The sequence below is a fragment of the Gallinula chloropus genome (assembly GCF_964237585.1).
Source record: "Gallinula chloropus genome assembly, chromosome: 5".
In the NCBI taxonomy this organism is placed as follows: domain Eukaryota; kingdom Metazoa; phylum Chordata; class Aves; order Gruiformes; family Rallidae; genus Gallinula; species Gallinula chloropus.
The window spans coordinates 61,726,965-61,754,358 of record NC_140090.1 but is presented as its reverse complement, the minus strand read 5'-3'; the positions used below and the strand labels follow the sequence as shown (position 1 = coordinate 61,754,358).

The 27,394-nt window shown below is 43.4% G+C and overlaps 1 protein-coding gene across 1 annotated transcript in view; it reads left to right on the top strand.

Annotated features, from left to right (window-relative positions):
* Positions 1-4,692: 4,692 nt before the first annotated feature.
* Positions 4,693-27,394, top strand: part of MARCHF8 (membrane associated ring-CH-type finger 8) — a gene marked incomplete at its 3' end in the record, with an annotated part of 96,173 nt that continues 73,471 nt past the window's right edge. The window contains exons 1-2 of the mRNA XM_084265297.1: positions 4,693-4,771; positions 26,503-26,681. Of these exons, the coding sequence (XP_084121423.1) occupies positions 26,586-26,681 (96 nt within the window). The 5' untranslated portion in view covers positions 4,693-4,771; positions 26,503-26,585. The remainder of the gene's footprint in view (positions 4,772-26,502; positions 26,682-27,394) is intronic.

Here is a 27,394-nt window from a genome sequence, read left to right as displayed (position 1 = left end):
GTGATTTTCCAAGGCCAGGTTTCAGTGGAATGTGTGACCACAATGCTAATTTATATCCTGCATCTGAGTGATGAAAATGTGATAAACTTCAGGCACTTGGAAATAAGATGTCTGGAAATCACCTACGTTTATCACCTTTAATGAAAACAGAACCAGAGCTCCAAGTTTTGAAATCTGGAGCTTTTCTGGATAAAGCTGCCTGGCAGTCTCCCTTAAACAGGCTTCGAACAATGCATCCTGCTGGGTCACTACTTGCAGGTCACTGAACATGGGGCTCAGAAATCTGAGAAAGAAAAATGGTTTATTTTCCAGTGACCTCGGCTTTTTTGGATGTGTTGCCTGTACGTATATGATTATTAGCCTCAGTCCTGGACTTCCTTCTCTCTTTCTGTGCAACAGGGTCAGTGCCTTGACACTGTACAGTGCTTGTTCAGCATGTAGTTTCTCTCATGTGTCTGCCATGCAATTCTCATGCATCATCTCACTTATTTTTTCATTCAGTTCTAAGCTGTTGCCATTTACTGCAGCAGAATACAGTTTTCAGACAGTGAGCATCTTCCAGTCATCATGAGTCTGAACATTCATGGTTATAGCATTGATATTTGGGTCTGGCAAAAAAAAAAAGGAATGGTAGTTGGGCCTTTCCGATTCTTGAGCAAATCAGGAAAACTCTTAACTTTCTGTATGCTTGAAACAATCTCAGCAAATAATTTTCTTCCTAAAATTAGTGAGAAAGGTGTGTCTAATTTTCTTGATTTTCAAAGGGAGAGTGGCAAAAAGTGCTCCCACCCGTAGAGCAGATTAAACTCAATGGTGTGTGAAGCACATTGGTAACAGGTTTTAAAGAGTTCCAGATCCTTCAGAGGTAAGTTAGTTTTGTTTTGGTTTGGTTTTCCCTTTGCTTTTCAGAACCTGAAATCACCTTTGTATGAATGAAAAAGTCAGGAAGGACATAAATTTTACTTATGCTTCCTACCATCTTTCTACTTGGATTCACACCAGTTTCTTTCACCTTCCCCAATGCTGCTCTTCCGCCTTCTCTTACTAGAATCTCTTGTATTCACCCAGCACAGGCAGAAAACAGCAGAGCAGCAGTGCCAGGAGGAGTGAATTCAGGGTTTGCCTTCAGTAAGACTAGGGAACTTCAGATAACTACTGCAGAACTTCCCCTAATTTCTGCCAGTAGTGTGCATGGGAGAGAGGGAACGGATGGGGGAACACGCAGCTCAGGATATGCAGGTGAAAGTACATGAACTGAGCTGACCAAGAGAAAAACGAGCAAAGAAAAGCCTTAGGACCACATCCTGTCCTGTCTGCATGCATGTCCTGTTTGCATGCGTGAACACATATGCAGAGGAAGGTCTGCGTGTTCCTAGCAGCCTGACAGGGTACCCTCTGGAGTTAAAGCTTCCTAGGCAGCAGGTTCACATTCTTTTCTTTTGGTTGTTGTTACCCAGTCTAGTAGGTCTGTTTCTCCACATTTTAAATTAATAGCTACAAATTCACCAACATACATGTGATATGATGAGCATGTACATACCTGACTGCATGAAGGCACTTACACCTGCCTGTTCTTTGCAAGGGTTTCTTTAGGGAGATGCAGCTTTGGGGGATTTACAGGCTCCCATCAGCTCTCACCTCAGCACGATCCCCTGAGAGACGTTTCAGGCTACTTCCCTGTAATGGTTGTTCTAATTACAGCAATACGGTTTTGTACTAAAAGCTGCAAGGAAGTCTTCCAGTTTCTTAAGACGATAACAAAGGAGACTGGTATAGCTCTTTAAATACATACTAGTAGTAATTTATGCTTGGAAACAGATTTTCTCCAGAAAATCTAAATAACTTTGGAGACTCAAACCACGGTGGAATTCTGAAGTAATCCCCTGAAGTATTGTGGAGTTGCTATGGAAACATGCAGGTGCTTAAACTGGTATTGTAGAATAAAAAGATCATTTCTAATTATCTGGGAAAAAATGAATTATGCTTTTCCACCTCACAACTGTATGTATTATCATAACTAAAGACAAAATAGAGGGTACAGTTGTACACTATTTTTTGCAGGGTTTCTGTCCCACACCACTTTTCAGGTCTTCTTGCTAAAAGGTGTAAAGGTACATCTGAAAAGCAGTCTTAATCAGATGCTAGGTCTGTGCTGCCTCTAGAGAGAATCAGTCTCCTGGGTGCAACGGTAGTTATTTTGTAACTTTAAATGAATTGAATTCATTGTTGATGGGAAGTATTTACCGTGACCACATGCAGGTGCTGACCCTGTGTGCAGGGCATTGAGGTAGCAGACCCACCAGTATCTTCAGCTACATGTGACATGCATCTCTAAGTGGATGTTCCCTAACGATGGTTTTCCCTTAACTTGGAGCCAGAGGTATCCAATGAGCATAGTGGAGATGTTCCCTTCCCATCCTTTTTTAAAAACCTTTTCTCTCCTACTGGGATTGTGAACAGCAGTGCTGGCCAGAAGAATTTAAGATTTCCATTTGACTAATTGCCTTTAGTTTAAGTCTATTATTTTCTTTTTTTTTTTTTTAAGTTAGTTGCAAACTGGGGGGAGGACACACACATTTGCAAAGGCTTAGTTAGGTTTGCACTTTCTCCTGAGGGCTACAGGGCATGTGGGGAGGATGTTCCACAGCAGTGCTCTTCAGCGTTTAGGCTTTAGTCCTACCTTCGCAGTCCCGTGTTCAGGAGGCTGATGCTGAGTTTTTTAACTCAAGAACAGCAACACACGTGAAAATACTAGACAAGTTTTCAGGGGAAACAAAGATATGGAGTGACAATTGCAAAACACAGGGGAGGCTTTAGATTTGCGAAGGAATTTAGGCACTTTGTTCCCCTTAAGAATTACGGGGAAACACTTAATTCTCAAGGAGTTGTACTGGTAGCTTATTGTATCTTCTTTCATTTCAGCCTTAATCATTAGTTATTCATGTTTGCCTGGAAAAATCTGCCCTCTGTGCAACTGGATTTCTGCATACTTTCTACTTCCCCAGTTGTGCCTATGGGCCTTTCTCCTAGTCCAGCACACAGTAGTGGGTGGTCAGCTACGCTGTACCCGCAGTGGGATAAAATAATTTTAAAACCCCACATCAAAACGGACCAAGAGTATGAAGGAGGAAAACATCCCACTCTGAGACATCTCCATGGCCTCAAGGTAAGTCACCAGTACAGCTCAGGATGGAAACTGATTCTATTTACAAGCCAGCATTACAGTACACCATTAAGAGGACATAATTGACAAGCACATTACCATACCCTCTCTTAAAGAATCTGGTTTTTAACCTAAGTTTACATAGGATTAAATGGGAGTTGTAGACACACGCTCCTCTTCACAGGAAGACACACTGTACTGTAAGAGTGCTGCTGCTCCCACCATCACTCTGGGTGTGCTGGGTCCTAAGGTGACAGAATTTCAGCCCAGCTTCTCTGGGCCTATTGTAACATGTCTTTTCTGTAGGGCTGGTTGCGCTCTGCATCAGAAGGGGTTACCTTACTCACTTCATGGTTTTCTCAATGTAAGGGTAATCTCCCTGGAGTCCTGTAAATTACTGATGTGAAAAGGTACAGCCTCAAGAGGTGAAAAACTTTGACTAGGTTTAGTGAATGAACTTGTATGTCAAGTCAGGAGCTGTCCTGGTTTTCAGTCTAGTTTCTCTCTTAATAACATCTCCTTTCTTGTCTGTGCTGCCTGTCTTCCTGGTCCTTTCCCAAGTGGGAATAGACAGTATGCTGGGACAAAGGAAATACTGCTGTGATTTTTCTCACAAAACTCATTTTGCTCCCCACTCTTACCGCCCACCCTCTTCCCCACTCCCCCGTATAATTCACTTAGTTTACCTATTCCTCTTTGGGAAGAAATGACTGGAGTGTGCTACTTGCAAATCGGAGTGGAAAACAGCAACAGACAACTTCATTAGCATCCTTTTAGTACTTGAACCTTTTTGTTTACATAATCTTCTGCTGATAAATCAATAGCACAACACCTTACAAAGGTGGCTGCAAGCAGTCTTCAGGCTTATAGCACACATACACTTTTAAAAAGCTAAATGGCACCTTATGAAGTTACTATAGCTCTTTTCTTCTAATTCTGCTGAAGAGCAAGCCTCTTTCCCTTCGGACCCGACACGAGCAGCACTGTTCGCGGCAGGTGGAGGGCAGGGTGAGGGCAAAGCTCAGGGCAGCGCGACACCAACCGTTTTCTTTCCGAGTTTCGTCTGATGATTCGCGGTGAGCCACGGGCCCGGCGCGTCCCCCGGCCTCCCCGCTGGCGCCGGTGCTGGAAGCCCGCCCGGCCCGGCCCGGCGGCCGCTGCGGACACGCGGGGCATGTTTCTGGTGGAAGGTGCCGGAGGAGCGGGGATGCAGCTCCGTGCCTCCGTGTCCTGATCGCGGCAAGCCCGCCCTGCGTAGGAAAGTTTAAGGGGGAGGCGATCGGTCGGGCCGCTGCCCCGCCGGCGTACCCTCCCTGCCGGAGGCAGCAGTGTCCCGAGCGCTGTGCCTCCGCCTCGCTTCCCCGTCCTCCTCCGGGCCATGGCGGCGGGGGCGGGCCGGGGCGGGGCGGAGTGCTGACAGGCAGCCCGGCCGGCCGGGGAGCTGCCGTAAACAGGAGCCGGGCGAGAGAGCCGGGGGGGGTGCCCCGGCCTGCAGGAGCTTCACAGCCCCCGGCGCCACGGCCCGCCGCCTCCCGGGTATGGGCAGCAGCCGTAGCCGCCGCAGCCGGAGGAGGAGCCGTCGGCTCGGGCCCTGCGCGGGGCAGCAAGGTAGGCTCGGCCGCCGCCCTGACTGTGGGGAGCCGCCGCTTCCTCCGCGGGGGCCGAGCCGGGGTCTGCAGCCCCCGCCGGCTCGGGGAGGTCGGGTCCGCCGCCGCAGAAAGCGAAGTCGGACCGCGGGCGGTGGCGCAGGGAGGGCTGCCCGCGGTGCCGCTCGGGGGGTGCCTGCCCCGGGGGCGCTGCCCTGCGGTCGCCGCTCGTCCCACCCTCCCCGCGGGGACCACCTCGTCCCTGTGGGTCCGGCGGCCGGAGTGCCTGGAGGTGAAGCGCCGCCTGGAAGCCGATCGGTGCCGACGGCAATCAACAGGCAGCTGTGCGGGGGCGTTGTGGCCCGGCCCGCGGTTGCCACCCGTGGGACCGGCTGCCGTGCCGTGCCGGGGCAGGAGGCAGCGCGGCGGGGCCGCGGGGGTCGTCCCCGCCGGCCCGTGGGGCGGGTGCTGCGGCGGAGCCTCCCGTCGCTGGCCGGTGCGGAGGCTCTGCTCGCGGAGTGCAGGGCTGTTCCTTTGTCGGAGCTGAGGAAACGGCACCTAATTCACTGGTAAGAGGCTTTCCCACCTCCGCCGTCTTTGTCTGCTCAGCCTGAGCCCCTCTGTACGCGTTGGCCCTGGGAGCATTAGTACTGCTCAGGAGAAACCGAGAGCGGCTCAGCCGGGTGGGAAAGGCACGGTGTTTGCACAGGGCGTCCAGTTTGGAGGAGGTCCCGAGATTGCATTCGGAAAGCGGTGTGGAACGAAGATCCACGGGAGATAAAACCGCACAAGATGTGCTGGTCACAACGTGTTCATAACAAATCATGAAGTTTCACGGCAGACTGAGAAATAGCCAGAATTCCTTCATGCTTCCTGGGGCTGGTTGGCAGATAGAATAATCCCTCAAGTTGTTTCTGAACTGTAACACTTTAACTTTTCCTCTTTTTGGTACGCTGGAAGCGCAAGCGAAGCGAGAATTGTAATGTGCCAGTGTGAAATCAGCGTGTTTAAAACCGCAGCACAAGAGGTCATACAGCTCAGGCTGCGGGGTTGGCAAAGGACTTGTGTACTTCCGAGCACAAGTTTGTGAAATAACCCAGCGGCATGAGCACAGAAGGGACAATTTACATAGAGCTTGATCAGAGATGGGAAAAGATCTTGGAAGGGAGGTGTGGGTGGGAGAGGAGAGCTGGTCTGACAATAACGTTTTAGATGAAGCAGCAGCACTCTATGGAACTTTTGCTGCTGAAAATAGTTGTGGAGCAATGTCAGATGAAGCTGTGGTTGATCCAGTAATTGCTCTGGTCAAAAATTTTCAGAGAATATAAGTTTTCTTTGGAAAGCTATTATTTAACAAATAAACATTGATATTTATTAAACTTAAGATGTTTTCTTTGAAACCTGTCAATGCCGATAAATTTCTTCTGCAGAGTTCAGTGAGGTCTGTCTGTGGGACAGGATTGCTGAAAACACCAAGGGTCCCACTTTAGAAGTGCAGTCCCAGCACCCAGAATAACATCTGCTAAGGCGGGGGTTGAGAGCTCCTCTGCTGTGGCCCAAACCTTTTCAGTTCCAGTTTCCCCCGAGTAACCTTGTAGCTGCCTGGGGAAAGCAAAACATTCCCTGGGATTTGATTCTGCTACAGCTGCTGAAACCGGTGAGACTACCAAAGATTGAACATCTGCACCTTTCCTGGGGATTTGGTATAGCTGTGGTTACAGTCTGATGGGAACTTTTAAAATTCACAGAGTATTTGTTGTTATGGTGTTGGGGGTTGTTGTTGTTTTGGGCTTTTTACTTGATTGTCAGCTAGCCCTAGTCAGTTTTCCTTATAGAGGTAAAGGAGTTGGAAAGATGCAATTTTCTGTGTTGAGGTGTGATCAGAGGAAAGGCTGCAGCACTCTTCATACTTTGGTGTATGGTTATGTGGCCAGAGTTGGTGGAGGTGTCCAGATGAGGCAGTTGTGATTCCAGTGCTAGAAAACCCACCTGTTCCTGGCTGCTTTTGCCCAGTCTTAAACTAGGCTTTGTGGCATAGATTAATTCAGCATAGCAGATGAACTTTCTAGATTTTCAGGATGAGCTTTTTTTAAAAAAACCCTTCTGTTATTTTAGGTCTAACCTTATGGGCAATCAACTCTCCCGTGTTCAAGGGTGAAAGGATTCAATCTTCCCAGCTGCTGAGGCTGTAGCATGTACTTTGGGTGATGTGCCAAAGTCTCTTCTCTGCCAGCCTTATTTCCTTATTGCTCTTTGAAACGCTGGTGTTAGTGGGGGAGGCAGGTCACTGCAGGAGTGCAGCAGCTCCCAGTAACACGGTTCAAGGAAGGAGCTGTAGGTTCTTCTTACAAGTCCTGGATTGACTCTGCTGCATGAGAAGAAAGAATCTCCTGGTATGGGTCTTTCTTACCATGCTCTGCAGAAGCAGCCAGCCCAGGTGTGACGGACTGATAACCAGCTTCAGAAATGGTGAAGAATGGAGTGTGTGTGGCCATTAGCTAGGAAAAATTAACACAGGGATAAAGTGTTCTCTTTTTTTTTTAAATTCATTTATTGTTCTGTTTTGCTTTGGTCCTGCCCTTCCTTCCTCCCCCAAAAATATAAGGAACTCTTGATCCTGTAGAAGTGCCTGTTACTCTGTAGGAGGCTGTAGCTGAGGTACTTTAAAAAATGAACAGGCTTTGAAGGAAGGAGCTTGTAGGAACTCTGGACATCATTGTGCTTGGATTGTTGTCTGCATGTGGCAGGCAAATAGTGAACACCAAAGCTGTAGAAAGCTATAAAGAACAGAAAACTTCGAGTTTGGGAAAAGAACCTTACTTCTAGGGCAAAAGGTTTTACATGGGAAATCTCTGTGGGGAACAAGCTACCCAGTTACTGCCTACTCCAGTTGTTTCTGTGGTGCATCCAGTGCTAGCTGCTGCAGGAGCTGAGTGAACCAGGCAAACTGCATATCTCATTCACTGGATTAATTCCTGTAGGGAGACAGAGCTCGCACTGGGTTTGCTGGTACTTCTGTTTTGCTGACTTGTGAAGATCTTGTGGCAGCTTGATTTGGCATAGCAGAGCTGGCATTAAACTTGCAGGGTGGGCTTTGTTGGTAGTTAAGTTTCACAGCTCCCCATCCTTAAAACTCTCTTTACTAAGTTAGGGTCACTTTTACTAGTTGTGTTGTCTGGCTTTTACTGAAAACACCAGTTGTCCAAAGAACTCACTTCCAAACCAGATTTTTTTCACTGCTTACCATAATATTTTTGTGGGTCTTTTCTTAAAGAACCTAACCACATTCTTGTGAACCATTTAAAAGCCAATTAACAGATTACATTGTGCTTATTGATTCTGGTGTGGGTAAATGGACAAGAGTCCTTGGAAGCACGATCCTTTTGCAATTAAAGATACACTTTAAGAAGTATATATAACTCGTCACCAGACAGCCACACAGTTCACAAACAGCAAAAGATATCTGGTTTCTAGTGCCTGCAGCTTCTTTCAGCCTAGAGAAGAGAAGGCTGCAGGGGGACCTCATTGCAGCCTTACAATACCTGAGGGGAGCGTATAAACAGGAGGGGTATCAACTTTTTAAAAGGGTGGCTAATGGCAGGACAAGGGGGAAGGTTTAGATTAGGTATTAGGGGGAAGTTCTTTACAGAGAGAGCACTTAGGTGCTGGAATGGGCTGCCCCATCCCTGGAGGGATTCAGGGCCAGGTTGGATGGTGTCCTGGGCAACCTTGTCTATAACTGGGGGGAAGGCTAGCCTTTATTACTTGTCCAGCTGGTTATCAGTTTTAGGCTGGTTTAGATCAAAGATATATTCAAAATACTGTTCAACATTTTATTTTTTTAAATACGTGCCTCTCTGTGAAGTTCATCTTTGATACTTGCAGGGATGTAGGTGAGCTTAGAAGCACATCTTGAATTTTACGAGAGACTTAGTTGAATGTTGTGATTGATTGAACTTTACTGAAAACAATTTGAAAATTTTGATGTCAGGTATATGTCTAATAGGTGGAAAATACGAAAAGATTCTAGAAGTTGTGGCCGAGATTTCTTGTAGTTTGATGAAATAAAGTTAACCAGTAGATGAGCACTTTGCTCCCAGAGATTAATTTAAGGATTAAATTTTTAAACATTGCTGAATAAGTGGCAAGAATGAATATAGTATATAAATATTGTGTATATTGGGATAGGCAAATCTCATATATCAGTTAGGTATACCTTGATACCTGCCTCTTAAAGTTTCTGTTTGTCCTTCAGAAGGCATCAGGAGGACAGAATACAGGTCACCACCCCAGTCTGCAGGTGGGCTGGTTGTGAACAACTACACCACAATCTCTCGTTGGGAAAATAGGCACTGGATTTAGCAATGTTGTTTAAGAGGTGACTGAAAACAACTAAGGGTAAGTTTGTCCCTTGGTTTGGCCATGTTTTCAGTAAGATCATGTGTTTACACACGATGAAGGTTAAGAGGTATATTAAAAGAAATAAAGATATTTCCAGCTGTTCTTCTCTAAGCAGCTAACTTGACTTCTGTCATGTCCTGGACACAGGATGAGAAACACTTCTCTTTGAACCTAAGAGCTGGATAGAAGGATCTAGGGTGACACACCAAAAAGAAGGAAAAAAAAAAAAAGGGTGCAGGATTTTTACACACACTTGCCAATTTTTAAAAAAGCATACAAATCCTTCATGCCTCCTTTCCTCTCAAATGTATTTGTAAAAAACCTTTCAATTCCTTTTCACTGTGTGTACTGAACATGTAAGGAAGAGTATCTGTAGAAAAAAACACGCAACACTTCCTAATAAACATACAGACTTCCCCTGGGTCTGATCTGCTGATTCTAATGACCGGAATAATTTGTCACTCAGACTTACTGCTAATAACTCTGTGCCATCAGTGCAGCTTGAGGAGGGGCAGTGTGTGTCTGTTCTTATCTCCAGAGTTGGGGTTTTAAGTTCCGCTTTCTTGTTTCACAAGAATTTGCACAGTGACAGAGTGGGGGTCCATGTATTGCCGTGACTCCCAGTGCCAAAGGTTGCTGACTTCTCGACATGGCTTTTGGGTGAATTTTTCCTGTAAATGACCATTTGAGTAGTATTAACTGAACAGGAAGCAACAGACTCGCTGTGTACAATTTGCCCTGTAGCACCAATTAAATATTGAGGAAGTACTCAGTCAAACCTTGGTACTGTGAGTTCTCTTGGCAGAGGGGCTGAACCTGGCCTTTACCTTCCTGGGGGAGGGAAGGTGATGTCATAGGGATTGTTAGTGGGAGCTCCTCCTCTCACAACTACTGCAGGACTTACAAAAGGGATGCCTTTGTTTCATTTCATTCATAATGACCTCTTAAGGCATCTCTTGGTGGAAGAGCCTCTTTCAAAACCGAAGGGGGCTGTAGCAAGACAAAGAGCCTTCTCTGTCTATTTATATTTGCTTTCACTGTCCCTGGCTCCTCATGTCATCCAGGACAGAGGATTAATCTCTCTGATCCCTCTATTTCTAGTTGTAAAAGCGCAGTGTGCTATTGAGGGTGATTCACTGCTGGGCCAATCTTTGTTATAATCTGTTGTAACTACGAACACATCAGTCAGAAGAGGAAGGCTAATGGGAAAATGTGGCATAGTTCTGTGTGTGTATATGTATTATTGGTTTTTTCTTGTATGTGTGTACATATATTTATGGGAAGATTGATGGATTGAAATGCAGGGACTGATGCAACAGAGTTCTACTATGCTTTCATAACATGGGCCACATTATAGCAAGAAATTCTTGCAAATGCCTCTTTTTGCCCTAGGTGTGGTTGTGTCCCCCTCACAACTGTTCTCCATGGCCGCCTTCAGCAAGCTATTCTTAAGGGACTTGAACTTAACAGCACGATGAACTCTGCTACAATAGATAGAAAGTGAAAGTTGGCTGTGGCTTTTCTGTTCTCAGTAAGCCTGGTGAAGTCTGACGTACCAGAGCAATGTGAAGAGCACTAGGTAATTGTTTACTGTAGGTGATGGCAGAGAAGAAAATACACTTGGGAGCAGTCTGTCCCTTTCAGGAGTCAAGAGTAGGTTTTGTTTTTTCCTTCCTTTCCAGTGAATGAAGTGAGTTTCCGTTGTAGTTCTGCATCCAAAATATTGTCCATTTAAATGTGATTATTGTCATCATAACTTTCAGGGTCATTTTTATCTAGAGCTTGTCTGCCAAATCTGAACTGGATGTGCCAGAACTAGAAAGGACAGTTGTTGGTGGTGTTTTTTCTCTGGCATGGTATGTGACCAACCATGTATATTTAAGCTACTTTTTTAAAATATGTGTGTGTATACATGCATATAACAAACAAGTAGACTGAAGACTTGCAGAGGAGCTGGTGCTCTTTGACATTGCAAATGATCTCTAGATGAGAGGGTTTTCTTATACCAAACAGCATAAATGCATATGAACTAACTTGCAGAGGAAAAAAAAGAACCTACTTAGCTCTAAACAGAAGAGGAAGTTCAGTTCGCTTTCAGCTAAAGGTTTGTTGTAAGAGTCAGGAAGTCTAAGTCCTGTTCTTGCTTCTCGCCTCTATTTTCTGGTTTAAGCTACTTCACCTATGTATAACTTAGTTTCTGGCAGCTGTAAGGTGCTTGGATCATTTTGGTTTTTAGAAAATACTTTTTCACTCTGCTTTTCATGGGAAGGTGGGCTTGCACAGTCACACGGCAAGTACCTTCCAAACATTTTGGCTAAATGTCAAATATTGCTAGAACCTTAGATGTCACAGGAAGAAGGGAATGACCATTGCAATGTCATGACATAGAGCTGCAACCTCACCCTGCACCGGTAGTGCGGAATTAGCACTTTTTTAGACTTGAGAGAGTTCACGTGGGCGATGCAGTCTGCAGCCACAGGGTACTGAACTGTAGCATGTCAGGCTGTGCTAATCCTTCTGCCTGTGGGATAGCCTTCTTCCTTTGCAAGGCTTTCTGAGCGCCTAGAGGAAAGGTTAAGTATTGTTACTAAATTGGAGCTGTCATGGTGCTGCAGACTCTTCACAAAATTAATGTTTGATAGTATAAAAAGGTGGAGGGACAAGAGATTCCCTTGTAAAACTGCAGGAGCCTCATCAGACAGGCTTGACCTTGGGAGTTAACAAAAACAAAGTAGTGCATTTGGTTAAAAGATTGAAGGGAAATTTAACTTTGCTCTTGACAGAAGCCAATAAAAAAAGGAGATCAAATTTCAGCTCTCTAAACACATCAGTGTTCCTATGCAGTGTGTTAACACTGTAGCCTTGAAATACCTTGTTGCTTTGGGGCATGAAAACTGTATGTTGCCTTTTCGCAGTTCCTTTGTGTGAGATGCATATTTTGTTTCTGTGATCCCTGTGACAGCAGTGTTCTGCTGTTCTGTACCCTTTGTTCTAGAGACAGACCTGACAGGGGAGAGTAACTTCTGACTGAGACAACTAGAGTTAAATCTTTCAAATGTTGCAGAAACATTCACCAAGTTGCTTTCATCACTAAATTATGAGGTCTCCATGTTGTTCTCTACAAGCTGCTACATGCTTCGGCAGGTGTGCGAGAGACCTGGCCTGCTCTGGTACATCTGTGGAGCTCTGCAGCTCCCAAGGCCTTTTAGAGATGATATTCTTTTTTATGTGCCTTCCTGGGAGCATAGGAAAACTGCACTGTGATGTTTTCCAGGCAAATCACTGAGAAGGTGGGGTTTGCAACCTCTTTTATTTTCCAAATGGCAAGAGGTTCAAAATTATTCCTCCTTGACCTTTCCTGATCCATCTGATTACTTTCTTAAATGAAGCTGGTGGCTTTGTCTCTAGCGAGGCAATGTGCAAGCTATAGGTTGGACTGCAGCTTGAAAGCTGTTTGTTCAGAGCATCAGGAGGAGGCCCTGCCAGAGCCCTGTGCCTCCTGCCAGGGTTGCCTGTGTGCTCCTTGCGTTTTACCCCTGCTCAGTAAAGCTGCATCTGAGATGCACGAGTGAAGTGTGGAAGTACCTTCTCGTACCTACATGCCAAATGCAGCAGAGTAAGTCTGATGTGTGCTTTGTAATATTCTGGTAGTTTTCTTCTTCCCGGGATGAGAGTCTCCCATGGTCAGCCTTTAGTGTTTTGGGGACCCTGAGGCACTTGTATCTGCACCAAGCCTAGGCTTTCATTAATTAGTGGTGTTGATATCAGCTTCTCCAACTACTAGGCAAGGATCCTAGCTCAGGTGCTGTTGAACCCATTTGATTCAAGATAAGATTTCTCACTTACTTTCCTTTGTTAGTGATACCCTGGCAAGAAGCAAGCATTGTGTGGTCCTGCTGCCTGAGAATAAGGAAGCTAAGTCAGGATCAGTTCCTTATATAGAAAGGGAATTAGATACATCATGCATTTTACTCTTTGGCTGTGATCTTCAATTGTATCTTTTAGACATGTTTTATGGTTGTTTGCTTTTTCAGTGTACTTGAGCCGCACTTGTCAGCTGGGACACATGTTCAGTCCATCTTACCCAGCTTTGAATGCCTGCTGGGACGTTTTTCAGTTGGCAGGTTCTCACTGTGCAGTACTACAAGTACTTTGCACAGACCTGGTAGGCCCATGGTGCCCTGCGGGCATCCTGCTGGTTAGGTTGCTGGTTGGCTGTTGTCATCTGTCTTTTCATTTCCTCCATGGGTGCTGTATTTAGGCACTCTGCATGGTTTTGGCTTAGCCTGGCTTGCTGGCCATGCCTGGAGCAGGGGTTGTAGGAAGAAGCTGCAGGGATCGTTTCACTCCAGGGTGGATGCTCTGCTCAGGGAAGGTATGTTTGCCAGTGGCATCTTGGTGTTTTGGTATTGTCTCCCTTTGTGCATGACCCCACAAACCATATTATATAAATCATCCCTTGTCACACATTGCACTCCTGCTTCTGTGAGTAAGGGAGGAGAAACTCAGAGAGCTGATGAGCCAAACTTTGGCCTCCTTTGAGCTGTATCCTGTGTGGCTCATGGACAGGTCTTCGTGGCTGATGTAATGTAACTAATGCATATGAGACACATCTAAGCCAGGAACAGGTAATATAGTAAGTTGATGAAACTGTTGGGTTTCAAGTCTGAAATTAATTCCTGTCAGCAGGGCATGGATGTGGAAAGCCGCTTGACTGTACACAGTAAATCCCACCAAGGCCAGTAACATGGACATACTGCAAGTCAGACCTGCTTTTCTAGGAAGCTGTTTATCTTCAGCTTCCAGGAACACTCGTTAGTCAAGGAGAGTTGGCAAGTTTCTGAGCCGGGCCTTTCTTCCATATGCCCTTTCTTCTTTATTGGAATGTGCCAAAAGAAGAAAATCACTGTCAGGCTAAGCCATACTTCAATCTGATGAGCGATGAAACAGCACAGTATGCTGTCTCTGGGCCTTCTACAACCCCTTCTATAGAGCATGCCACTCCAACATGACAGCTGTCAGAGGGATGGGTTACTCAAGCTTGTAGTTTCTTCACCCCTGGTGTGTGAAGATGGCTGTGCCTTTCCAAAACTCTTCATCTCTCCTTGCCATTCCTTCTGGGCTTTGAGTGAGAAACCTGGAGATCTTAAGCTTCTTCTCAGCTGAATGATAACTCCTTCCTCTTTCCTCTCTTTCCTGCAAAGATGATTGATGGGTTATGGCTTTTGAAGAGATACTAAATGTTGCATTGGAAGTTGTTGTGTAAAATGCAGTCTTAGGAAAAGCAGTGACTAATTTACAACTGACTTTAGCTCTGGCTCAATCAATTACTAGAAATAATCCACCTTCTAATTCCACAGTTGATGTCTAATTAGGGAAGTATTCTAATTCATAAATTGCAGATAAGATCAGAGACTGAAGTGCTATCTTGGTTTTGCCAGTTGGGAAAGCCTGGGCAGGATCAATGTTTGGGAAGAGAATTCTGGGGGGAGACCAGGTGCTTTAAGGGTGATGGTACTGGCTTTGCACTGGATTCATGCTGAGTCTTTATACCAGCTAGGTGCAGTAGGGTGCAGCTTTATAGCAGTGTCTTATTTTCAAGCAGGTAAGATGCCCTCCTTAGAATTTCTTTTTCTTTAAAGAAACACCCTCAGTCCCCAAACAAAACACCCCAACCCCTGAACATGTAAGCAAGACTTTATAAATGTGTTATGTTGTCGTTTCCTTCCTGAAGCTGTTAGGTAGTGCTGGTGTAGCATTGTAAGACAGCTGCCTGGTTTTGTGGCAGAAGCAGCACCTTTCAGCACTGAGGGAAAGGGTTAGCTGGGATATTTAGCATTTTGTAAAATTTGGGTCTGAATATTTATAAGCCTCTTTTGGGTTTCATTTCTAAGTTAGGTGGTTACTGTCCGTTATAATGAGAGATCAGCTGGCCTTGCTGAGCTGTGAAACTTCTGTTAACTCTCCAGGAAACAGGTGATTTGAGATTGTACCAAATTAGTTCTTTGACAGTGGATGGTAATGAGAGCTTTTGCCATTGCCATGTAATACCATTCACTGAATAGCATATATGCCTGTAAAACAAGAAGTGTAACTTCCTCCGGGAGCAAGGCCTCATTCCTCATTCGGAGAGAGCACAGCTGTGCCAGGCATGAGGTCACTTGTGATGCAGAGGGGACTGTGCCTGTTCCTAGGCATGGTGCTGCTTCCTCTAGCACCCAGAGACTGAATGATTTCGTCCACTAAGGACAAGGCAGCAGTGTTTTGGCTACTTGTGGATTCCCGTCACTTTAAAGATAGCAGAATTCATATCCTTTGTCTTGAATCACTTCACAGCCATCTTGATGTTGCTGTGTGAGAGTCCATGCCAAAGATGGGACTGTCTCTGGTATGGAACATGATGATAGTTTAAAGTGAGCAGAAAACTGAGGAGACTTTGTCTTGATTTTCTAACATCTGTTGTATTTGGAATAGGGAGTAGTTTTCTTTTTTAAATTAAAAAAAATGCACTGGCCATTTAAAAATGGTTAATAAAGAAATATGACATCTCTTGGCTAGCCTAATTCAGCAGACATTCAAATTAATTGTACTAATTCTCTTCTCGTCCTTGGAAAAGCAAATGTTCCTGTAATACTATAATTAGTTAAGAGAAAGAAACCACATGGTCAGCAGGTATACATCCTACAAAACAGGAAGAAGAGTAGGGTGGAGTCAGGTGGATTTATCTCACTGCAGTTCTGGATGTGGTTGGTGCAAAATGCTGATCAAGTTCACTGCTTCCCTCTTTCCAGCAGTATGTTTTCTTCAAGAACTGGTGAGATTTTAGCTTAAAAAGAAATGAAGTTTCTCTTCTTGCCTTCAATTTCTACAGATATCTGATAGAAACTGCTATTTCTTTCAGGTTTTTTCTTCATGAATGGTAAGATTTCACAGTAGTGGTCATGTGCACCAGAATTGTATGGGCCTTATTTAGCACACTTGGCTCATCTCTCTGACTGCTGTCTAAACTAATTTAAAGCAGAAAACATCTGTTAGTGGAGAAGATAAAAAAGCCACTTCTGAATGTGATCAGGTTGAAAAATGCAACGTGTCAGTTGGTATCAGTGATGTGGCCGTGACCCTGAATTTTATTTTAAGCCTTTCCCTGTTTGGACAACATCCCATATCAACTTTTTTAACTTGCCCTCTGGATATGCAACAGGATCCCAGAATCTGTTCCACTATATTGCCCTGGCTATCACCAGGTTCATTCTCAACCATCTTTTACCTGACAGCATGTTGCTCTCCAATGGTCTGGACCTCCCCTCACCTTTACTAGACATTTGAAGATCGCTTAAAGAAGCTGCTGGAGGAAAACGTCCAAGTCATTTAAACAGTATGGCAGCAAAGTGCTGTGAGCCAGCCTCTACCCCAGCAGGAAGAAACAGACCTGTGCAATTCTTGGGGTTTCTTTATACCTGGATACTTTAGGTACAGGTCTTGGCAGCCTTCTGCAGCTGGCTGTGGTTGACTGGCAGTGAGCAGCTAGTGGGTGACACACGGACTTCAGAAATGCTGCTTTAGTTCTGGTGCTAGAAAGCTGTGATGAATTTGTTTTAATAGGATTGTATACAGATCTTGCAAGTGCATAGAAGGTGGAGTTTTGTGCTCTTTTTTTAAACTTCTAGTAAACTCTCTAAACTTCTAATTATTTGCAGAAGTGAAGGGACTAATGCTACATGGGACAGAAAGGATCAACGCTTGATTACTAAATGGAGAATAAGGACAATGGGCAAGGAAGCAACTGCTGGACACTGCTTTCTTGTCCTTGTAAAAAGGCAGTGATTTAAAGAAATCGACAGTCATGTATTCATCTAATGATCGCATCCAGTGGCTATTTTAAGTACAGTGGGGATGAATGGCCCTTTGTAGACCATGGTAAGAAAAATGCCTTGTCTGTGGGGTTCAGTATTGCAAGTCCCTTCTTTTTGGGTGACATGGAGCACTGTTACGGGGAGGGGAAGAATGGGCAGAACCACCATACACGTGCCAGCACGCTTGCGTGAAATAACACCCTAACTGTGCTGATGCTTATCCCCTGCCAGGGCATGTTGTGACAGTGCTGGTGTGGGGAGCTGAGATGAGGGAAACCAGGCTGTTTCTCAGCTCTCTGAAGTCAGTTGCCTGGCCACTAAACTACACTAGGGACACTTGTAATAAGAGCAGCACATGCAGCCTTCTTAACCACGCAACATATCCTATGATAAGGTTGCTGCTGAAAGAGCCCATCTTGTTCTGGCCCTGAATGGAAATTAATTCTGTTCACAGACCTGCAGCCTGCCCTTAGACTTTTTACAGCTTTAATTTTTAGTGCTAGTGCTGTGACACAAAGGTTCTTAAACTCTTCATAATATAATTTTCATGTTGAATTTGATGAGAAATACCATGCTTGTCTGGCTAGCAATTGCCTCAAATCAACATCTGGCAATTTTTGGTGAGAATGCCGGTGTGAAACTGAAATGGCGACTGGGATGGGTACTGTTATTATTGCTTGTCTACTGTAGCACTTCAGTCTGTCCTCCTGGTTGTACCAGGTACCATACATCACCACAGTAAGGAACAAACAGAAGCTATCTGTGTGGCTGAAACAGCCTAGACCAAGAGGGTAATGGAAGTATTGTTATCCTTCCATCACACAGAAGTGACTGAAGAACTTAAATGATTTGCCTTCCTGAACCACAGCTAGTGATCACACCTCTATATTGATGATATTTGAAATAAAGTTGAAGATAAGGATTAATTATGTCTGTGGGGCTGTGGACCCCCACCTGGTTATTCTGCCTGGAGCACAAGTTCTTGTGCGGCTCCCAATACTGGTCCTTCCCGTGTTGCCCACTGGAAAAGAGGTTCTTGTTGGACATCAGCAAGCGTGTACAGAAGGTATCAGCATGGAAAAAGATGGAAACAGAAAAACATAAAATAGACATGCTGTATCTGAATGCAATTCCCAATAAAAAGCTCTCACTGAAAGCTGTTATACTTTAATGACTCATAGTATTCCTCTATTTAGAATTTAAAACTTAACTTCAGAGGATAGCAAATGACTTCTGGTAGCTAGTTTTGCATCAGAAGTTCAGGTTACTTTAAGAAGTGGGAAATTATGGTTGAAAACATAACTTACTTGATGTCATGTGAGTTTGTGGAAGAATTGGTTATGGGAGGCTGTGTATATTGCTCGTTTTGCTCTGTGCTTGAACTTTTGACGATGCTGGGGTTGGGCTCTGAAATTGCATCATGCAAGTCCTGAAGAATGCGGTTTATAGCTATTTCCTTAGAGTTTAAAGGTTTATCATAATGATCCAGATACCTACAGTTTAAGACTTTCAGGGAAAAGATATGTTTCAGCTTAAACTCATAAAGTGTCACCTGGCATTTAACTCCTAAATTATTCAAAAGAAATACTTTTGTGAGCAGCGCTTTGGAAATTTCTTATTCACCCAGAGACAAAGAAGAATTATTTCATACTTCTTCAAAACACAGAGTCATTTAGTCGATAGTATATTCTTTTTACTCTGGTTTAAGAGGAATTTTTTGCCTTGCAGCAGTTAAACAATAGTGAAGAATGTTGTTTAGGCGCCTGTTGTTCGTAAGTAGCTTTTACAACTGTTATCCTCTGATGTAATGGAAAATAAGTGATGTAGCACAGGATTTTCCTAAAAATGCATCATTGTTATCTGTGTATAATACAGAATGCGAGCAATGTCCTCACTGAACAATGATGAGATTGTTTTGTTTCATCACTGTCTTTGTGTTGTCTACTTGCACTGTTTGAGAAAACACAGGCTTTCATTGTCTTCAGTGTAAATTTATGCATTTGTTTTTAATGGTCTTTATTAATATTTAAGATAAAAATACTGAGTGATTTTTCTACAGGATTTTAGAAGTGATTTAGAGTTTTGTGAAGCCAGAAATGATTAGAGAATGAGAAATTATCATAATTTATCCATAGGTGTTAGCTTGTATCATGTGGGCTTCTGTACTAGACTAGAAATTTGCCTGCAAATACATGTAGGTGCAGAATTCTCTGACTGGTCTACACATGTATTAGAATATCTGTCTTTCCATTTGATTACAAACTTCATTAACATTTTCTTTTAAAAAACATTGATGTCATATGGAGTGCTTTGCCTAATTATAATGATCATGTGGGCGTTTTTCTCAATAGAGTTGCTATTATTCTGGAAGTCTGGGATATTACCTTGAGATCACTTGCTGTCTTTCCCTGGCATACCATAGTTTTGTGGGTTTTGGCTTTTGACCATTAATGGAGGGGTTTTTTTTATCCAATGGATGTAGTGCAGACCCTTCTGTGGTGACTGTGGGGTGATCTACAGTTGGAGGGAATCAACTGCAGCAATCTTAGTGGGCTGTTCCCAAACCTGTGTTTACAGTAATCTGACCTTTTTTTATTATTCTCTAATTTATTAATTTCAAATTGCATGAAACCTTTCTACTGCACTCTCTAACCATTTCTGTAGGTTAGTGAGGAAAAGATGCACTGACCACTGCATCATCAGTGCACAGTGTGGTGGAATCTGTAATGAAGAAGGAAAAACATTTTTTCTCAAAATTTGAAGCGACAGGTGTGGTACTGACATGTTGTTAAATGACAGTGAATATTATGAAGAAACAAGTCATCATCTGTATCTTTAAGAAGGATTTCATTTGCCCCATGTGATTAAGACAGCCTAATTTTTGCTCTATGGGGTGGCTTCAGTGCGAAATCTAAGGGAAGAATGCATCTTCTGGAGGGAGGGCACTAATTTCTCAGCAAGCCAGTCTCTATTCATTGTAGGAATTGATGGGATCATGGCTAAGAGTGATAACAGGCAAGTCCCATCCCGTACATGCTGAGATACTACATCCTGCTTGCTGCAAAGCTTTAAAGACTCACAGCTTGTGGTGTGATTCATGTGCTAGACCTGCTCTGTTTGGAAGCACTTCCAGGCAGGAAGATGTGTCTAATGTGAAGGGGTGAAGTGGTGATTATCTAGGCTAAAGAATCAGTGACACCCCTTTATGCAAATTTATTTAGAAATTCAATGGAGCAGGCTGAGAAAGCAGGAGTCCTGGCTGCTGACCTCTCCCAGGCCCCCACCATCAGGGCTTCTTCCCAGCACAGAGAGTGAAACTTATGCTTTATCTCTCTTTTTGGTTGTTAGTGTGTCCCAAGGGCTATTGCTGATGCTATGGACTGTTTCATCAACAGATAGACAGGGGAGTATTTAAAAATATGTGTTACCTAGAGGGCCACTGATGTAACTAAGGAATTTTTGCCTTTGTAGCAGGAGTGTGCTCTGTGTGGAGAGCGCCTGGCGCTTTCTTCTTTCAGAAAGATAAGGGTATCAGGAATGATCACTGATGCTTTTGATGCAGGTAAGTTGCTACTGGTAGCATAAGTAGCCAAAAGTTATTTCTTTTTTCTCAAAGGATTATGGTGACTGTATTATTTTGTTACTGGAACAGAGGGAAGTGACATTTGTTTTCTTCTGAATGGTACCAAGCTAGTTCATAATAGCACTCAGCAGCTGATTTGATTTGAAGAGGACGGATTTTTAAGGAATCTGTTTTTCAGAGGTGCAGATTCTGCTCAGTTTCCATTAAAATCAATCGAGTGGGTTGCTAAAAGCTCTGGAACTGTTATTTATTGATGCTGTAGTTTAACAGCTTGCTTGTCTAGTTGTATTACGTTTGTAAAAACAATCATATTCTTATTTCGAAGAGGAGTCAGCCAGACCTGGCAGATAGCTCTCATTCTCTGTGTTGTATATAGTCTAGATATATATATTTTATATATATATATATATTTCTGTACACTGAGAAGCTTTCAAAGGGAACATGGGTAATATGCAGGAGGATCTCTTGTCCCCTTTTTAAGCCTTTCTTTTGATTTTTGACTACATAATAACAACAAAAAAAAAAGAAGAAAAATGTTTTTAAGTCTTGAAGATTATTTTTAAGGCACTAGCAGGTGGAGGAAAGGAGGAACTGAGACAGTAAAGGGAGAAGTTGCAGCTGAGCTGGTAAAAAAAAATGCATGATACAGGGGCAGAGGCATAGCTGTAAATAGTAATAATCCGGAATTATATCTGCCCGGTCTAAGTAGAGGGTTCTTTTGACTTCAAATGTTGTACTAGCCTTGAAATGGGAAAGGTAGTGCAGGGAAAGGAGTGTTAGTTTCTCTCCCTTAAGCTCCCTTGATTAGGTTTGTTTGTCAAGTTAACAAATGCCTGTGAAGTGTATGAGGCTTGATAAGATCTTTTAAATTATGCTCTTAACAAAGTAGCGATTAAGCTACAGTAAAACAAAATTAAATGAAGATGCAGGATCCTCTTTTTGAAAAATGCACATCTGTCATCTCTAGAAAAGGATTATGTAAGCTACATTAGTAGAGGAGGAGTCTGGACAAGCTCAAAATAAAATAAATAAAGCTCCAAAGTGGAGCCAACACAAACTAGTAGGATTGCAAATATTTGCAAATATTGGAAAATGTAGTGTACAAAAAGTAGGGATAAGCTGTATCCTGCTGAAATATCACAGTAGGTAAGGAAAGTTAAGATGCAGATGGGAATTTGCTGAGGTCATTGGATGAGGGCTTCTGTTACTTTCAGAACATAGACAAAAAGGATTGGGGGGGTGGGGAGGGGGATGGGCTTTGAGATTCCACATCAAGACCTCTAGCAGAGAAACAGATTCCAAATCTTTATTACTAGATTATTTCAAGAGTCACTAGGAGAAAATAAACATGCTGATAAAGATGTTACACCGTCTTGCTCAAGTCAGAGGTTTCTTCAGAGGGTTTCCATTCCTGTTTGGGTTGGTCAGGTTTCATGCTGTATAGAGAAGTTTCAGAAGACTGGGGTTGATGGAAATGATCCACAAAGCCTTGGGGCACCACCTTCCAGCATGCAGCTGGTAGGTCCCCTGAAGTCCACCAACTGCATCCATTCCACGGAAGGGCTGTTGCGGCATTGGACAGTGCTGCAGTGTCATCAGTCATCTGTTACTTTATTTTTAACCTGCCCACACTGCAACAGATTAGCAGACCATTGACTGATGTGGTACAGCCCACTGTCATAAATGGGGGCTAAGGGAATTGAAGAAAACTATTAAGAAGCCTCGAGGCAGGCTGGAATGATGTCATAGGTGAAATTCCTTCCAATTCTGCTAGCAACTGTGGCCTTGCTTGTATCACAGGTTCCAGGGTTTCTTTCATGCACCTAAAGACAGAATCTTATAATCTAGAATACCTGTTGGAAAACGTAGGACATATTTGGCTGCTATTTTTTTCCCTCCTATGAGTCATGCAGAGCATGTGTACACACCTATGTGAGTCCTCAGGAAGCTTTTCTTTTGGTAAGGCCTGTGTACATCTGCAGCCAGTGCCACTACAGCTTTTGCTGATTTTCTCCAGCATGTGATGTGTAGCAAGGGCATATGATAGACTTCCTGAAGTGTAAATGACCTACTAAAAACTGCAGTTCATGCTACATGTTTTTGTATTCTACCAAATCACAGACAGGAAACCATGATTTGTGCTTACTTGCTGCAATCTGCCTGGGAATCTGTAGCAAAGAGTGGCATAGCCTTTAATTTGGAATGTGTAATGGACAGTGAAGCTACAGTGGGTAGCGGTGTGGGATAACAGCATAGCTTCCTCCACCTGGGTTCTTCCAATGGCACTTCTCACTGTAACAGTCCAACCATTTATAGATTGTTAGGCTCATCTCATGTCTGATTTCTGTTCTTGTTTTGTCACTTGGGAAACTGAGGTCCTGATAGAGTGGATGATGGAAGTGGAGTTCCAAGTGGTCTCCCACCTGCTTACTATAGTGAGGTTACTTGGTGGTGTTGATTGTCCCCTCTTATATACTTAATGCTGATAACCCAGAGGAACCAAATTTTCTGCTCCTGTTGCTGTCAGGAGATGTTCTGCTCAGGGAAATGTGTCAGTCACCAGGCTCAAGTCACGTGTATGTTTTTCCTTCCCTTTTTTCTCCTCAGCTACCTTCAGAGACTCTTCGTCTTATTTTCTCTGTTCTTGATGCAGCTTCGTGGTTAAAAGAGTGTAATGAGGACCCTGCTGATGTGGTTCTATGTGTCTTCTGGCATCTAGTTAGTTTTGCCTGCCCTGTAGAAAGTAAAACTAGACTACCTGGATGGATGAAATCTTAGCTCTGTTGAGCTAAGATCTCCTGTGGGCTCAAGAGTTTGCTGAATGTCCAAACTCCTAAGAGAGGTTTTCTTTAAGTATTTTACTCCAGTGAATGATAAATGATATGTGAACAGCCATGGGAACAGGAGGAGAACAAGATCCCTCCTCCTTCTCAGGCAGATTGCTGCCCTGCCTATGGGACCTGGCTGTTGCATGTACCTTCTCTATGCCTATCCTGCCTTCCCATGTTTACTTCAGTTTTCCAGGCAAAAAGGGTGTGGGGAATCCTTTGTCTGTGAACAGAACAGCATCTACACCATTGGTCATGGTACTTCCCTTGCATGCGTGGTTTATGAACAGAAGTTGTATGTTCATACAAAGACACAAGGGAGGAGGAAGCTGAGGCCTTATCTGCCACCTCCTGGGTGAGGGTATACAGCTGTTGGGTGGAGGTACTGTAGCAATGCGGAACCCTCACTTTGCATGAGGGATGGTCTGAGCATCTAACTGGAATTCTGAAGAGAAGGAGGAATCTTAGGAGTAGTGCCCTTGCCTTAGCATTTCTTCACTGGGAGCCTTTTTAGCAGGTCCCCAGTTTGATGTGCTTGAAGCTCAGATCCCTCTTTACAGATGCCCAACTCTTCACCGGTGGATCAGAGAGCACATGGTGTTCGTTTAGCTGTGGAAAACGTCCTTTGGAGCTTGTCATAGCTTGCTTTGTGTTGAGTGGCATTGCTTTTCTGGCATCCTTGTCTGTTTGTACTTGGTACTGCAGATGGTCCATTGATTCATGTAACTATCTTTTAATTAGTGCTGTGGAGTCAGTGTGCTTCAGGTTCCTACAGACAGGCTTTGAGTTTGGGCATTGTTAGGGACCTCCAGATTGGGGATGTTGCAGTGTGGCATCTGGGTTAAGTTTAAAGCTCTTTCTAAGCCACCCTTGAATAAAATAAGGTTTATAAGCGTGTCTGCCAGGCGTCTTTACCAGAGAAGGGCTGTTTTACATCATCTTTGGATATCTAATTGGATTAGATCTGCTGCTTGAGTTCTTTCAAAGAACTCTAAAACACACTATCCTCGAAGTACCACAGAAAAACTGGTTTAACTTGTTTGTCATCATCAGAGGGGTTTAACTCTGTTTTCTAATAATTTTCCTTGTTCTCTTTGTGGTAGTAACATGTCCTTGCCTGCAAGCCCCAGACCCTCTTTTTGAGGGGAACACAGAGCAGGGTCTGCCTCCTTCCCCTCGGCTCAGCTATCACTTGCAGTAGCACAGAACATATTACCTGGCATATTTTCATTGGAGCTTAACACTTTCATTTCCTTATGTCTTGGGAAAATACCTTTCCTTCATGGTTTGTTTATTGCCATTTGATATTGCTATCTCAGCCCACATTCATCTCTCCTGGCTTGGCTCCTTTAGAGGATGCAGCTAATCAGGTGTGTGAGGGACCCAGGGAGATTCTTGTTTTGTCTTTATGCTGACATTCAATAGTGCTGGTAAATCCCGTGTTTCCCTCTGTCCTCCAATAAGGAAGTGTCCTTGTTGTTGCTTGTTTATGCATACAAATGTGGTTTATTTTTTTAATTAGATGCCTAGAAGTTATGGAAGCACTGCCTTCAAAGCTTTAATGCATGCTTTATGGTGCACTGTCTTGGCATCTGTAGAAGTAATGTAAATCCTCACCCCATGTCAATAAGGCTTCTGACATTGGCTGAGCATTCCAACGGGCAAATAGCATCATACAGCAAATGGGAAGCAGCAGGCGTTGCCTGCAGTTTTGGTTTTGCTCATGACTTGCTTTATGACCTTTCATGACTGACTCCCCCTCACTTCCCAGAGGATACTGAACTATCATTCCCTATGTAAAGTGCCTTGGGATATGTATTTGGCGTTTTTTCCTGTTTAATCAAAAGTAGTCAAAAGACTTGATCTTGTTTTCATTTTACACAACTGTAGTACTCCTTTGGAGTATAATGAAAATAGAACCAAACCAACATCTTATGCAGAACCAAAAACCTAGGAAGCTTGACTGAATAAAATAAATATAAAAGATAAAAAACTAATAAAAATGCAATTAAAAATGTGTGTATGCAATGTAACTTAGTGGCATGCACTTAGTGCTAAGCTCTACTACTTCCAAATTGTCAAGCAACATAATATATAGGAAATCTATTCTGTTTTCTGCTTTCACAGATTGAAAAACAAATAAACAAGAAGTTGATATGTTATGGTGGCAGGACAACAGTGCATCATCCAGATGCCCTATTTAGTATAGTCCCGGCTGTGTTAATTCCCCTCTAATCCTTTCTTTAAACACAGTTGATTGTGTCTCATTTGCAGCAGGTTACATTCCAAATAAACATTCCATGATCCTACATGTTTCTAAAAGCTTTTTATTTAACCTAACTTTGCTAATCTAATAAAAAGTATGGCTAATTATGCCTGCCTTTCAGATTAGTGTTGCAAATTTTGGCTAATTTACATCTATTACAGTCTTTCCTATGTGTAATGCTTCCCTGTTGTATTAGTAAGAGAAGGATAAAGTGTGTGTAGTCCAGTGGATTCCCAATTCCTAGTGAGGGATTTTGATTATATTATTCTCTAATAGCCTTAAGAAAGGAACAGTTCACATGATGCATCTTCCTGTTGCCAGCTGGTATATGTTTATGTGAATGACAGGAACCAAATGCAGGCTGCTGATTATTTTTTAACCAAAGCTATGGCATTCAGCCTCATTCAGGATGATGCTTGAGGCAGTTTGGTCCTGTGTGGTACAGCTCACACTTCAGGAAACTACCTGCATCTCCAGCTAGCGTGCTCCTGCTGCTCAGCTCAGAGAGCTGCTCTTCTTTCTCCCCCCTATCCACTTAGACTCAAACATGATCCCTGTCCTCTGGCTCTGCTCTCGGACCACTTTCAGAACTGGTTGATTATTTTTTCATTCATTTAAATAAATATTGCTCTCATGTGTCTAGTTCTAGCTCTTTAAAACACTTGTGTCTTTTCTCACCTAGCCAGTACACCAAACACTCTCCTATTCAGAATCCAGAGAGCAGATAAGAAGTGCATCTTGGTCCAGTTGATGACTTAGCTCGAAATGCAATTATTTCTAAACCAAAGCTACTTGATCATCACCTAATATTTTCTTTTTTAGGTGCAAGGCCTGACAATGGCACCGAATGAGCACTGCCTTCAAGCCTCCTTCCTGTAAATGATAGGACCAAACAAGGCGGTGTGATGAACATGCCACTGCATCAAATATCTGTCATTCCAGCTCAGGATGTTACCTCTTCCAGAGTCTCCAGGAGCAAGACCAAAGAAAAAGAGGAACAGGTACTGTTGAATATGCTTGATTCTCACAGGAAGTCATATAAGTAGAAAATTATAGGGATTTTTGGATGATGGCTCTGGTACCATTGCCATGGAACCAGGTATTTTACCTTTCTAAAAGAAGAACAGTATGGCATGTAAAACTCTATATGCAGACATGCATCATTTTTCCTCCCTCTTGGCAACATCCTGTAGCTACTTTGTGGTTTGTATTGACTGGAATATCACAAAGAAGGAAATATGTGCCTATGGGTACACTGACTGTGCTGTTTTCTGGAGAGATGATTTCTATTCTTATCTTGGGAGTAGCTATGTAAATGGAATCATTTTGAGGTCTTGTGGTGCTAATGAGAACCAAAATGCAAAAACATCTGAAGTATCTAATGATTATAAGTCTAGCAGAATCTAATTAATAGGCTACTTAAAAAATTTTAATAGTGTACTGTGTCTAGTCTTCACATGTCAACCTTATTTACCACTGGACTGTGTCTGATCCAGCCCAAAGACCTTAGTGCACGTCACACTTTAGTGCACGCTATACTGCATTGAATATTACATTGTTAGTTCCACAGAAACCTCCTTGTGTTTTCCTAGGGTTTTTTTTTAGCTTTGCTCTAACATGAAATCAGGTCAAGAGAACATTCACATCATGGTACAACTGCAGTGCTTGTTTTGTGGACGACTCAGCATTTGTAATTCTGAGGAGACCTGGGGTG